This window comes from Neoarius graeffei, chromosome 24, assembly GCF_027579695.1.
Source record: "Neoarius graeffei isolate fNeoGra1 chromosome 24, fNeoGra1.pri, whole genome shotgun sequence".
Classification (NCBI taxonomy): Eukaryota; Metazoa; Chordata; class Actinopteri; order Siluriformes; family Ariidae; genus Neoarius; species Neoarius graeffei.
In genome coordinates, this window is record NC_083592.1 from 37,187,339 (window position 1) to 37,202,724 (window position 15,386).

General features: G+C 44.3%; 1 protein-coding gene across 3 annotated transcripts in view; it reads right to left on the reverse strand.

Annotated features, from left to right (window-relative positions):
- The window catches only part of rtkna (rhotekin a), a 150,160-nt gene that overhangs the window by 100,830 nt on the left and 33,944 nt on the right, over positions 1-15,386 (reverse strand). Inside the window, exon 1 of one of the 3 annotated variants that reach the window (XM_060907186.1) lies at positions 2,900-3,331. The exons of the other annotated variants lie outside the window; for them this stretch is intronic. Within the exon in view, the coding sequence (XP_060763169.1) occupies positions 2,900-2,992 (93 nt within the window). The 5' untranslated portion in view covers positions 2,993-3,331. Of the gene's footprint in view, positions 1-2,899; positions 3,332-15,386 lie in introns of those variants that run through there. 3 annotated transcript variants of the gene reach the window in all.

Here is a 15,386-nt window from a genome sequence, read left to right on the forward strand (position 1 = left end):
CCAGAGCAGTGGGCAGCCATGCTAACAGCGCCCGGAGAGCAGTTGGGAGTTTGGTGCCTCATTCAAGGGCACCTCAGCCCAAGGCTGTCCCATAGTAACCTAACCACATGTCTTTGAACCGTGGAGGAAACCCACGCAGACACGGGGAGAACATGCAAACTCCACACAGAAAGGCCCCCGCCGGCTGCTGGGCTCGAACTCTGAACCTTCTTGCTGTGAGGCTACCGTGCCACCCAAAAACGCCTAAGTGAAAGTGCGGTCAGTGGCAACAAGCTACCAAAGGGCTCTATGTTTCGGCCAGAGTGATGTGGTGAGTTCCTGTGGCAAAAGTATTACGATAATCACGGCGTCATTCTGTGTTCCGTTCTCAAATCAACAGAAAATTCAAATTCCTTCACTGTTCCCGGATTCTTCTTGACTTTGTTCAATTGGAAATCATGTGTTGAAGCAAAGGCGAAAGGGAGTCCTAACACCTCTTCTATGCTAAAATAACTTTCAGTGAGCTCAAACTAAAAAGAGGTTTATTTTAGCTTGAAGGTGCACACGATGCCGAAAAACAAGTCTTTCTAATTAGAGGCTGGAGTGGAGCCCAAATTTTATATGTAATGGAGAGACCTAGCTGTATCTGTACAAATATTTGAATTGTGCCAGTTTGGTTAGTATAAACCTGTATTAAGTCCACTTTGATAAGTCGGTAACTAAGAAAGAAAAAAAAAAGTGAATATACTTTTTTGACTTGATATTTCAAGGAAAAAAAAGTGGAGAATCTTTTTCAGAACCCAGCAGGAACTTTGAGAATGAGAACGAAAACATGCTTCTAAAATAAATTCCCTAATTTAAACACACTTCTGATGGAATGTCATTTCCCTCAACATGTTAAAATACATTCATTCAGTAGTCAGGACTGCTTTCCCACAGTCACTGAGTGAATAAAAATACAGTGGTGCTTGAAAGTTTGTGAACCCTTTAGAATTTTCTACATTTCTGCATAAATATTCCCTAAAACATCATCAGATTTTCACACAAGTCCTAAAAGTAGATAAAGAGAACCCAGTGAAACAAATGAGACAAAAATATTATACTTGGTCAACTGTGGGTGGTAGAAATGGGCAACTGGACTTGCTTGAAGATTCTTGAAAACGTTTCACCTCTCGTCCAAAAGGCTTCCTCAGTTCTGTCTGACTAATAGGGAGTATCATATTTATCCTCTCCTGGATCAGAATCAGAATTCTGATGACCAGCTCATCTAAGGTGTCATTGAGGCATCATGTTGGTGTGGGTCACTGGAGGCTGGGTGTGAACGGCGAGTCATCACACCCAGCCTCCAATGACCCACACCAACATGATGCCTCAATGACACCTTAGATGAGCTGGTCATCAGAATTCTGATTCTGATCCAGGAGAGGATAAATATCTGATACAGAACTGAGGAAGCCTTTTGGACGAGAGGTGAAACGTTTTCAAGAATCTTCAAGCAAGTCCAGTTGCCCATTTCTACCACCCACAGTTTACTATGACCTGGATGATTGAGAATCTTCACAGACATTATACTTGGTCATTTATTTATTGAGGAAAATGATCTGATATTACACATGAACTGCTTGCTTCAGGTCCTTCCACAACATTTCGATTGGATTAAGGTCAGGACTTTGCCTTGGCCATTCCAAAACATTAACTTTATTCTTCTTTAACCATTCTTTGGTAGAATGACTTGTGTGCTTAGGGTCGTTGTCTTGCTGCATGACCCACCTTCTCTTGAGATTCAGTTCATGGACAGATGTCCTGACATTTTCCTTTAGAATTCGCTGGTGTAATTCAGAATTCACTGTTCCATCAATGATGGCAAGCCGTCCTGGCCCAGATGCAGCAAAACAGGCCCAAACTATGATACTACCACCACCACGTTTCACAGATGGGATAAGGTTCTTATACTGGAATGCAGCGTTTTCCTTTCTCCAAATATAACGCTTCTCATTTAAACCAGAAAGTTCTATTTTGGTCTCATCCGTCCACAAAACATTTTTCCAATAGCCTTCTGGCTTGTCCACGTGATCTTTAGCAAACTGAAAACAAACAGCAATGTTCTTTTTGGAGAGCAGTGGCTTTCTCCTTGCAACCCTACCATGCACTTGGTCAGTATTCTCCTGATGGTGGACGTCCTTTGTGACCTCGCCGACTATTACACGCCTTGCTCTTGGAGTGATCTTTGTTGGTCGACCACTCTTGAGGAGGCTAACAATGGTCTTGAATTTCCTCCATTTGTACACAATCTGTCTGACTGTGGATTGGTGGAGTCCAAACTCTTTAGAGATGGTTTTGTAACCTTTTCCAGCCTGATGAGCCTCAACAACGCTTTTTCTGAGGTCCTCAGAAATCTCCTTTGTTCGTGCCATGATACACTTCCACAAACATGTGTTGTGAAGATCAGACTTTGATAGATCCCTTAAATAAAACAGGGTGCCCACTCACACCTGATTGTCATCCCATTGATTGAAAACACCTGACTCTCATTTCACCTTCAAATTAACTGCTAATCCTAGAGGTTCACATACTTTTGCCACTCACAGATATGTAATATTGGATCATTTTCCTGAATAAATAAATGACCGAGTATAATATTTTTGTCTCATTTGTTTAACTGGGTTCTCTTTATCTACTTTTAGGACTTGGGTGAAAATCTGATGTTTTAGGTCATATTTATGCAGAAATATAGAAAATTCTAAAGGGTTCACAAACTTTCAAGCACCACTGTAGATGAATAAATAAATAAATAACCTCCCCAAACTTCACCATATGAGACTTCCAGCACAGGATCAGCTCTCACACCCAGTGCTTTAGGATCAAATACAGAAGAGAGAGAAGGAGGGAATTAAAGAGGGGATAAAGTGAGCGTCTTTACCTGTAAACTGAGGGCAATCTGGCGGATATACAGCATGTTCAGATCCTCCAAAATGCGCAGTTTCTCCTCCATGTCCAGTTTCTCTATCGGCATTATTCATAGAAACAATAACCTTCCGGGTTTGTCGGCTCCTCGACCCGACTCCCTCCTGCTCTGCAGTGCTGGAACACTGGATTAAGTCATGCTTGAAATGTTGCTCATTCAGTGAATCAGTTCTCAGAATAATAATTCCGAAATGGAATATTAAAAAGAAAAATCACGCGGTTTACAAAAACAAGGGTTCAGTTTCCGGTCGGTGTTCTGTGCAGCCAAACTTCCAGAGTGATTCACACACTGCCTTACAGAAACGCCATCAAGAGCGCGAGGGCTTCGATCATACACCCACCCGACACTGGTGTGAATGCTGAGAAGAGACTCCGAGTGCTGCGCTCTGTATCCGCACCAGAGCCATCAACCCGCCTCTAGCACACACACACACACACACCCGCCTCTCTTTCACACACAACATCATCATAAAGGACAAGACCAGCACACACACCCCAAAACACACACACACCCCTGTCCAAACAACACATTCTTGGTCATTTCTTACACAAGACCAATTTTCTCTTAAACAAATAAGAAATAAAAAGAACACCCGACCATACAACTGGTTATACAGTCTCATCTCATCTCATTATCTCTAGCCGCTTTATCCTTCTACAGGGTCGCAGGCAAGCTGGAGCCTATCCCAGCTGACTACGGGCGAAAGGCGGGGTACACCCTGGACAAGTCGCCAGGTCATCACAGGGCTGACACATAGACACAGACAACCATTCACACTCACATTCACACCTACGGTCAATTTAGAGTCACCAGTTAACCTAACCTGCATGTCTTTGGGGGAAACCGGAGCACCCGGAGGAAACCCAGGCGGACACGGGGAGAACATGCAAACGCCACACAGAAAGGCCCTCGCCGGCCACGGGGCTCGAACCCGGACCTTCTTGCTGTGAGGCGACAGCGCCGCCCCATAAATAACATTTTAAACAATATCTCAGTGAACACAAACAATTTCCAAAATGTTGACAAGTTTAATATAACATCTGTTTAACTTATAACATGAAAGTCTCATTCTCATTATCTCTAGCCGCTTTATCCTGTCCTAAAGCGGGCGAGAGGCGGGATACACCCTGGACAAGCCGCCAGGTCATCACAGGGCTGACACATAGACACACAACCATTCACACTCACACCTACGGTCAATTTAGAGTCACCAGTTAACCTAACCTGCATGTCTTTGGACTGTGGGGGAAACTGGAGCACCCAGAGGAAACCCACGCGGACACGGGGAGAACATGCAAACTCCGCACAGAAGGCGCTCGCCGGCCACGGGGCTCAAACCCGGACCTTCTTGCTGTGAGGCGACAGCGCTAACCACTACACCACCGTGCCGCCCTAACGTGAAAGTAAGGTTCATAATATGACTCAGATTACACATTTTTCATCTCATCTCATCTCATTATCTCTAGCCGCTTTATCCTTCTACAGGGTCGCAGGCAAGCTGGAGCCTATCCCAGCTGACTACGGGCGAAAGGCGGGGTACACCCTGGACAAGTCGCCAGGTCATCACAGGGCTGACACATAGACACAGACAACCATTCACACCTACGGTCAATTTAGAGTCACCAGTTAACCTAACCTGCATGTCTTTGGACTGTGGGGGAAACCGGAGCACCCGGAGGAAACCCACGCGGACACGGGGAGAACATGCAAACTCCGCACAGAAAGGCCCTCGTCGGCCACGGGGCTCGAACCTGGAGCTTCTTGCTGTGAGGCGACAGCGCTAACCACTACACCACCGTGCCACCCTAACGTGAAAGTAAGGTTCATAATATGACTCAGATTACACATTTTTCAGTTTTGCAAAAATGGAGTACACCCCACTGAAAGTCTCTGGAGCAAAGCTAAACTGTAGACTACAAATGTCTAATTTAACAAGAATACAAATCACAGGGGAGTCTAATTAGTCATTATGCAGGTGTCCAGTGCATATCACGGGTAAATTCAGGAGGAAGATTAATGTAATTCTCCTATTTTATATTAAACTTTGGTCAAATATCTGTCACATTTTGCATTTTGTGCAATTTTTTTTTTACCTTGCGCAATACCAGAAAAATTCAGTTGAAATCAAGGCATTTGAGGCGAATTGGTCCGCCTCTGGAAAAACTTGGCATTTGGATTTCCTGGGAAACATTGATTTTCGTGACGTTGCGTGCGGGATGCCTCCTTCTGAATCCTACGTCAGCGCTGGTTTGTTTATGAGAAAACGACCTGGTGGTTTTCTGCAAATTTCTTCAACGTTATCGCGTAATTATTAAAATGGTTAACAGATGTATCGTAGGAGGGTGGAGCAACACTAATCTTGATGGGATTAGTACTCATCGTTTTCCAAAAGACCGGACAATGAGAGAGAAATGGGAGCGCTTGGTCTACACAGGCTGTGCACTGAAACCGTGCCAAGCCCTCACAGCCTGCTGGCGCTTCCGCAGGTAACGTCATGAATCTGGCTCCAGACTCCCTTGGGATTTTCCCAGACGCATTTTGTTATTTTATTTTTTCTGCTGTAGACAGATGGCCTTGTGCAAAATTACCCTTCTGGATGAGTGTGTAGAGGGACATTCTTTCATATTTAAAAAAAAAAGAATTTGGTCCAGGATATGCACTTTAAAGAAAACCCCTTCCCATTTCATGCTGTCAGCAATGGCACCACATGGAAGAGAAATGACACAAGACCTGAGAAAGAAAATAATTTCTTTACACCGCAAAAGTGAAGGCTACAAGAAGATGAGCAAAGCTTTACTTATCAGTCAGAATACTGTAGCAAAAGTGGTACAAAAATTTAAGAAAGATGGGACTGCAGCCATCTCACAGAGACGTCCAGGTCATCCACGGAAGTTAACACCTCGACAGGAGCGTCTTCTGATGAGGAGGGTTGAAGAAAATCGGCATGCAAGTTCACTGCAGTTATCTAAAGTAGAAGAAAGCCAAACTGGGGTGACTATTTCCCGTGACACAATACGGCGTACGCTGCAGAGGAATGGCATGCATGGATGCCGTCCACGAAAGAAGCCTCTCCTAAAGCCCAGGCACAAAAAAGCCCGCCTAGAGTTTGCCAGGGCCCATGCTGACAAAGATGAAGACTACTGGGACTCTAGACTCTGGAGTGATGAAACCAAGATAAATGTTTTTGGAACTGATGGCTTCAAAACTGTATGGCGTCGCAAAGGTGAGGAATACAAAGAAAAATGCATGGTGCCTACAGTGAAACATGGTGGTGGCAGTGTCCTTATGTGGGGCTGCATGAGTGCTGCTGGTGTCGGGGAGCTGCATTTCATTGATGGCATCATGAATTCACAGACGTATTGCTCTATACTGAAAGAGAAGATGCTACCATCACTCCATGCCCTTGGCCGTCATGAACTTTTCCAACATGACTAAACACACATCTAAGGCCACTGTTGGATTTCTGAAGAAGAACAGGGTGAAAGTGATTCAGTGACCAAGTACGTCTCCTGATCTGAACCCAATCGAACACCTATGGGGAATTCTGAAGAGACAAGTTGAGCATCACTCTCCATCCAGCATCCAGTCACTAAAAGAGGTCGTTGTTGAAGAATGGAAAAAGATTGATGTTGCAAAATGTCGCCACCTTGTTCATTCCATGCCTAGAAGACTTGGTGCTGTCATTAAAAATCATGGAGGCCATACAAAGTACTAGATGTAGTAGTTTTTGTTGTGCGGTGTACTCATTGCTGCACCACCCTAATTTGAGTAAAACTGAAAAATGTGTAATCTAAGTTATATTATTAACCTTACTTTCACACAAGTTAAACAGATGTTATATTAAACTTTGCCTTGTCAACATTTTGGAAATTGTTTGTGTTCACTGAGATATTGTTTAAAATGTTACTTTTCAAAGGGGGTGGACTCATTTACACTGAGCACTGTAACTCTTAACCAGACTTGCATTTGCTGTCTCTAGAACCGTGGTCTCTGGGGAGCCCCAGGGGTCCTGATGTTGCTGCTATTGTTGTAATCACATGGTGGTGGTGGTGGTAATTAGGGGACAGCGGGGAGACCTGGGATAAGTTTTCAGCTTTTGTAGATGGTGTGAAATTCTTTGCAGGTAACGCAGTGGTGTAGTCTACGTGATATGCCGGCATACTCACTAGAAAATCTTTTTTTTTTTCCATATACGGTGTCCACTTGATGTGCGAGCATACGTAGCAACATCATTTTGAGACAGCTTTCACACGTTGATTAATTCATTAAATTAACCCAGTATGTGTTCACAAGACTTTTGGACCGCTGAGGCTTCCGTCTCCCGTGACGATAACAGCAACAAATTTCTTTCGCGGGCATTCTCGGCACCATTGGACAAAAGAGAAAATCAGCAAGTGAATTACAAAGAGATGAAGCGAAAACAACGCCAGACAACACTTTCAGTGTTTTCCGAAGTGTGCCACTGAACCTACAGCCGCTTCGGGTGACACTGCAGCTTCAGCAGAAGAGGTTGGAGAAAAAACAAAAACAGCCAGATGAGGATGAAGCTGAAGCTTCTTTAGATACCCCGGAGAAGGAGCCCAATGCTACCATAACGCCAACCGGTAAGTGAAATTAGCATAGCAGGGAATTGTTGGTGTGTATATAGCGTCCCTCGGTACATAAACCACTACCATCAGCTGGTTTCTCGATGCTTTATTCGTGAACAATCAGGCTACTGTAGGCCGTAGCCAGCACCAAAATAAGCAAACGAAATTCTGTCATAGTCGTTAGTTGACCAACTTTTAGCTCGGCTCTCTCGCTTGCCGGCTTACACACTCTTGCCCTCAGAACATCCCCAGTTCCCGCCCACCTCCAAGCAACCCACTGTCATGGGAACGACAATGACTGACAGGCTTCTCAGCCCCTAAGTGTATGTCATGTTCATAAACATTAGTGAAATCACAGAACTATGAACGGCTATACAATATCTAAAACTTTTGAGTGATGCGTGTGGTCATAAACAGAACACAATGTTTATATCTCCTTGTTTCAGATGATGAGACAGATGAGAGTTCCTGGCCGGCCTTGTGGAGTGAAAGTCAGGCTAGGGAATTTAAGAGCAGGCATCCCTGGTTAGGGTGGAGGGACAGAAAAGTTAGGTAAATGTCAGCACATGCAAAGAGGATCTTAACAGCTGATTTTCATAATGTCCATGACTATATAAATACGAGTTAATTCATGGCCATGTTTGAAGTGCATTACTTAATATTTGGACCATTAAATTACTATATGGTAATGCTAGTCATGAGTAGTTGTCAGATATCAGTTAGCTATTGCAAGAGTAGAATATTTTCCTCCTTTTGCCTATATTTACCTCCGCCAAGGAGGTTATGTTTTCGGTAGCGTTGGTTTGTTTGTTTGTTGGTTTGTCTGTTCGCAACATTACGGAAAAAGTTATGAACGGATTGCTCTGACATTTTTTCCAGAGGTGTGACTGGGCACAAGTAACAATCCATTAAATTTTGGTGGTGATCCGGATCACCTTCTGGATCCTGGAATTTTTTAAAGGATTCTTGGCGGAGGTCTGCGCTCTCCGAGTGCTTTTCTAGTTCATGCACGCGTTAGCCATAATGTGAATATTGTTAACAGTTCGTTAAATACTTTTTAGTAATTTTTAGCCTGCTTCTGCAGATGTTGTTGTTAATGTAAATACAAAACTTTTATGATGATTCTAATTTGTCATGGTTTTGTTTACTTCCAGGTTGTGCTGTTTGCAGCTCCACAAAATCAACTGGCATCTTCACAGAGCAAAGAGTGTCTGTATCTGAGGAGTGGGTATTCTTTAGGATCCAGTCCTCAAACCCAAACAGATCAACATCACTAACTTCTTTGAGGAACAAGATTTGGCGACATGAGAGGTCAAGGGCACACAAAATATCCCAGGAGCTCACTGAAAAGGGTGGGCAGGATTTGCTGGGAAATTTGGTGAGAGCTGTGTCAGAGACTGTGCTGACTGAGACGGATGCTGTTTTCAGAACAGCATACTATCTTGCTAAGATGAATCGACCTTTCTCTGATCATGACCATCTTATTGAGCTTCAGGGGAAAAATGGTGTCAACATGGGCACCAGTCTGCACCCAAGGTACAGTTCCACAAAAATTGTTGAACACATAGCAAAAGAGATGAAGAATAAAATGGTTCACAGTATTGTTACGTCTTCAAGCAAGTTGTCTGTCCTCATTGACGAGGCTACATCTCTTAGGCCCCGGTCACACCGCCCGAACTTTGCTGGAGCGTTCCTGGAGCGGTGAAAAAAATTCATCACCGCTCGTAACCGTTCACCACCGTTTAACAAAAGTTGGCCCCCGTTAAAGCAACGCCGTATACGCTCAGCCACCGCTGATGTTTCTCGAGGGGCCCTCCTACCGCTCCGAAAGTTTTGAGCTGCACAAAATATTGTGAGCGGTGAGGAGGGGGCAATTTTCCGCCCCGGCAAAGTTCACCCCCGCTCCACCAACGCCCAGTCAAAGTTTGGCACCGCTAGACGCAAGTTCGTGGACGCTTGGGTCTGCTAGGCCAACGCAGAAATCTTGAACGCTGGACCACCGCTGCTTCGCCAGCGTTGCCCGGGCGGCGATTAAACGTTGCACAAACTTCGGTGAAGCGGTTGTAAGCGTTTTACGAGCGGACACGGCATTGCTGGAACGGTGTCGGGCGTTGAAGCAGCTATCCATGGCGGCGATGAACTTTGGTTTGGCGTTGGTATAGAGGTGTCGGAGCGGGACCAGAATTTGGCTATAAATACGGGGAGAAATGGACCAGGAGCTCATTTGGAATCGAGCTGCCATTGAGTTCAGACCTCATCTATATCGAATTTGCTCAAAGTTACAGTAAAACTATATCACCATGGATGCTGAGAGACTTGCTATGATTGGTGCTAAACCAACTTTATACCCCCGCCGAGCCAAAGCCCGCATGCGCAGAACGCCGCTATACCAACGCTCGCGTCACCGCTAAACCAACGCTCGCTACCGCTCACTACCGCTAAACCAACGCTAAAGCGACGCCGGCTTCAGCGGTGCACCGCTAAGCCAACGCCCATGTTTTCGATTTTTTTCCCATTTTGTGCGCGGTGACGAGCATTGTCGAAATTCGGCCCCCCCTCCCTACCATTCAAGGAACGCTCCAGCAAAGTTCGGGCGGTGTGACCGGGGCCTTAGCCACAAATCTGCTATGATTGTCAACTTGAAAGCCTCAGTAGATGGAGCTACTCCTAAATTTGTGTTTCTGGAGCTGGTTGAGCTGGAGAGCCAAAGGGCAGAGGATATAGAAAAAGCTATATTGAACTGTTTGGACACTGCAGGCTTCAGTGACGAGTGGCTTCAAAAGAACTGGGTCTCATTTGTTTCCGATGGAGCCAGAGTTATGTTAGGCAAGAACTCTGGTGTGGCAACGAGGCTGATTGCAAGGTACCTTAACCTGTTCACATGGCACTGCATGAACCACCGTTTGGAACTGGCTGTATCTGATGCTGTGGATGAGGTTCAGGCAGTCAACCACTTCAAAGTGTTCACTAAGATCCACAGTCTCGAGTCCAATAAAAATTCACGGGAACTTCTGGAAGCAGCACAAGAAGTGGGCTCACAAGTCCTGAGAATTGGCAGAGTTTTAAGTACGCGATGGGTGGCCAGCAGCTTCCATTCTGTAAAGGCTGTGTGGAGGTCGTATGAAGCACTCAGACACTTTGAAAATGCTGCAGGTGACCAAACAAGAAACAGCAAAGAGAGACAAAAACTTATAGAGGCCTGGCACGTCGAATGCAAAGCAAAGAATTCTTGTGTGACCTTGGACTCATGTTTGAACTTGGAAACCTGTCTCAGCAACTCCAGGCCCATTCAGTCACACTCTTGAGAGCAGAGCAGCTTCTGAAGCGCACCATCAGAGTGCTGGCATCATTCAAAGACACCCCAGGGGAGAAAACAGAGGAAGCACTAACAGCACAAGCTTTGGGACATTTTGGATCTGTCCCCCTGGAGTCAAATGCAAAGCTCACACCAATCAATGCAAAGCAATTCTTACAGAGTCTAATCAACAACTTGGAGAAGCGGCTCTCATTTGAGGGTGAAATGCTTCGTGACATCAGCATTCTGGATACAGACAACTGGCCATCAACACCTGGCATATGGCATGGTGAGGCACAAGTCAAACGGCTGTGCAGGCGGTTCAAACTTTAAGAGCAAGCAGTCGGGGGCGTCGTGGCTCAGGTAGATAAGGCGCCATACCATAAATCCGGGGACCTGAGTTTGATTCTGACCTGAGTTCGATTCTGACCCGAGGTCGTTTCCCGATCCCTCCCCGTCTCTCTCTCCCACTCATTTCCTGTCTCTACACTGTCCTATCCAATAAAGGTGGAAAAAAGCCCAAAAAATATCTTAAAAAAAAGAGCAAGCAGTCAATGGTATGAGAGATTTCCTAGAGCACCCACACAGTGAGCCTGAAAGCCTAACACCACTCATACGAGGCATGCAGACCATCCCTTGCAGCACTGCTGAATGTGAAAGGGGCTTCAGTCTCATGAACAATATTTGCACAGATAAGAGATCTACACTGTTGTTGTCAAATGCAAATAATTTGATGATCAGCATCAATGGGCCACCTGTATCACTTTTTGAGCACTTTTTGTTCCAAGACGCGTTGTTCTAGGACGGGTGAGTACGAGTAGACAGTATACCCACTACAAAAAACTAGACTACACCACTGAGATAGCGTCACTTCATTTATACCCTCGAACCACAACATTAGTTTCTCAGCTTGCCACATATACTGGCCTTCAGGAGTCACTTCTTCCGCAGGGAGACAGACATGAGACAGTAATGGAATATAAAATAAAAATATACCCAGGCCTACATGTTGATCATCAAAATATGTAACGTATGAACTGTATGAAAACACAGTGCTGGTACAGTGATAGAAAAATGTCAGTTTACCCAAAACCTTGAGACAAAACAGCTTCATTCTCAAGAAGTAATGAAACAAGTTTAATCCTCATGTAGGTACATGTGCACATTTTAACAAACGTTTTTATTTTATTTTATTTGTAAACCACAAGAAAAAAACCTGTAACATGAACTGTCCCAACTCTCCCCATCTGGACATCCATCCGTTATCTGTAGCCTCTTATCCTGTCCTACAGGGTCGCAGGCAAGCTGGAGCCTATCCCAGCTGACTATGGGCGAAAGGTGGGGTACACCCTGGACAAGTCGCCAGGTCATCACAGGGCTGACACATAGACACAGACAACCATTCACACTCACATTCACACCTACGGTCAATTTAGAGCCACCAATTAGCTGAACCTGCATGTCTTTGGACTGCAGGGGAAACCGGAGCACCCGGAGGAAACCCACACAGACACGGGGAGAACACGCAAACTCCGCACAGAAAGGCCCTCGCTGGTCGCTGGGCTCGAACCCAGGACCTTCTTGCTGTGAGGCGACAGTGCTAACTGCTACACCACCGTGCCGCCCATCTGGACATTTAAAAGAAAAAAAAATCCTTAAAATGTTTTCCCCTGGGGGCGTCGTGGCTCAGGTGGATAAGGCGCCATACCATAAATCCGGGCGACCCGGGTTCGATTCTGGCCCGAGGTCATTTCCCGATCCCTCCCCGTCTCTCTCCCGCTCATTTCCTGTCTCTACACTGTCCTATCCAATAAAGGTGCAAAAAGCCCAAAAAAATATCTTTAAAAAAAAAAAAATGTTTTCCCCCAGAATTTAAGTTTAATAAATACTACTATATCTGGTCAGTCTAGGCTGCACACTTTAATTTCTAACAAATCCCAAATTCACCACCGTACATTACACGATAAAACGGAAGTGGAGGCGAAGTCAAAAATACAAGTTTGGGAATGATAAAATATTTAAAGCACAGACCTTACTGCAGTGTCCTGCTTCGGGCTCTAAAGGAAGTAGTTACTCTAACGGGTGACATCTAATTTCTGATGTCCTCTAAAACTTGATTGGTTGAAGTTAATTTCTGGAAATACAAACTGTCCCAGGTGTCCCTTGTCCCAGGTCCCACGGTCCCCTACTATTACCACTACAACTACTTGATATTACAACTAGTATCAAGGTTGCTGTAAACTAAAAGTAGCTGCAAAAAAAAAAAGTTTTAGAACCCCTCCTCTAGAGCCATGGTTCTTGTTACAGTGGTGGGAATCACAACTCATCATTTTTATTATTATAAGGAGAAATTTATTCAATTCATTATTGAGTTCTTATTGGCCCATTTTTATTAGTCGCTTGAATTAGGTTTTATCCAAGCCTCAATTCCTCAAAAACAAGGACTACACGTCAAGGTGCATCGAATTGCAATTTTACTAAAAAAAAAAAAAATCGATTCAGTGAGGGGAAGGCGCACACACACATGCACACGTGCACGGCAGCTCTGGCACCAACATATTACTGCTGATCAAATATCAAGCCTATTATTTGAAAAGCTGGATTATGTGAATAAGATCGGTAGAGAGAGTGTTCACAGGTTTTTGTAGGGTTTTTTTCCCCTCCTGTTTGGTTGTGTGTTTGAGAACCTCTGCTCTACACAGACTGACAATACAATGAAACAAAGCACTTGGTGAATCTGTAAGGAGTCAAACCCTGAAAGACTAGACTTTTTGGTTCCATTTTCCCCTTACTAACCCCAAACCCAGGCTAATTAATTAAAATTCTTCATAAGCTAAGGGGAAACCCTGCTGATGCACTAACGACATTGTGCAGCCCAAGCTGTAAAACCAGTGGAGACAAAGACACCATCTGTCTCACCCAGACAACACTCCAGTGCCAGGTCTAACAGTCGTCATCCAGGGCTGCACCACATGTCATTTGTTAATAGTATTCGCAATACTGGCCTTTATATCCCCCTTCAGACACAAGATAAAATGCTATGGAACTTCATGCGTACAATTGTACACATTATATCCGAAGGGGTTGAATTACTGATGGCACCAAAATAGGTCATTTAACAAACTACAAATTTTAACCAATCTGGTTTCAGACAACTTTTCTGTCATCACTGTGGTCATCTCACCATGTCGATTTAGAATAGTGCTATATTGATAATGACCAACTGAATTATCTCTGAATAATAATTATAATCCAATATGCAAATCACAAAGTAGTGAAATAATTTAGTCGTTGAAGGTATGAGTACTGAGCTGAAATACAAGTCATATTTCACAAAATGGATACACACCGGTATTTTTGGTGAAACAGGCAAAAAACACACCACAGCAGACATATCAATCATTAATTTCCCATAATTTATTGAAAACAAGCATAATTCAGTCAAGCTCTCGAGCCCAGAGCTTTTCAGTCTGTTCCTCAGAGACTCCGAGCCTGTCCACAATTTTATTACATTCCGGCTCTCAAAACACACCTGAGCCAAGTGATAAAGGCTACAGAACGTTAAAGGTCATACTTTTTAGACACAAGACCACCAAAAATAAAAAAGTCTGGATTAACTATTGGTTCTTGAGTATCAGATTGGGCCAGAAAAGTTGAGGATACAAACAAATCTACCAAATCATCATCTGCAAAATTTCATTCTTCTGCTTGATAGCTCAAAATGATGGGTGCTAGTTATTTTAACAGATGTTTGGGACAAACCATGTGTGCTTACACATTCAGTTTTTCTGAGCTCATCCCAGGTGGTTCACGCTGTCTCAGCATTTCTGATAAAAGTCCTGTTTGTTTCCAACGTATAAATCGAAGTTTCTTACATGATCAGTGTTGAAACGAGGAAACTCCAGCCCAGTGTTCTCCCCATGCCAGATTTTGAACTGCCTTATGCAATACACCATGCTGGAAACCCCAACGGGAGATTTATTATTCTCTAGGATGCTTTGGGAGATGGAAAGGAAAACAGCCCAGCAAAGACCCACCCCAGGAGAGTGGTACTCTATTTGTAAAAGCAGACACAGAGTCTCGACTGCTGTGTTCATCAGTGAAACCCGATCAACCACCTGGGACGGTGAATTATGTCCAGCATTCCTCTTCTGCGAAGACGTGCACAGAGGTTATAATGTTACAGGACCAGAGGCGATGCAATGAACAACAGAAACGACTCCATTCAAAACAGAGAGCTGTGTCCAAAAAGGCATGATACTATTATGCAAGAAAATAAACGCCGATGGGGCTGTGAAAATGCACTGATCCTCCCTATTATTCGTTTAGCTAAATAATTATGACCAGCTTCTGTAGTGTGTGTATATTATATCTCCACATTCGCTGGATATGAGCAATCGCGCGCGCGCTCTGATTGGCTACTCTACTACTAGGCTATCAGCTCATATACCCCGAGTAGAGAAAAACAAAATGGCAGAGCATGTTGCTGAACCAACTGAGGACAAAAGACCAAAAAAAAAAACCCAAAAAAAACTCTACTCAAAAATAAAACCCCCAA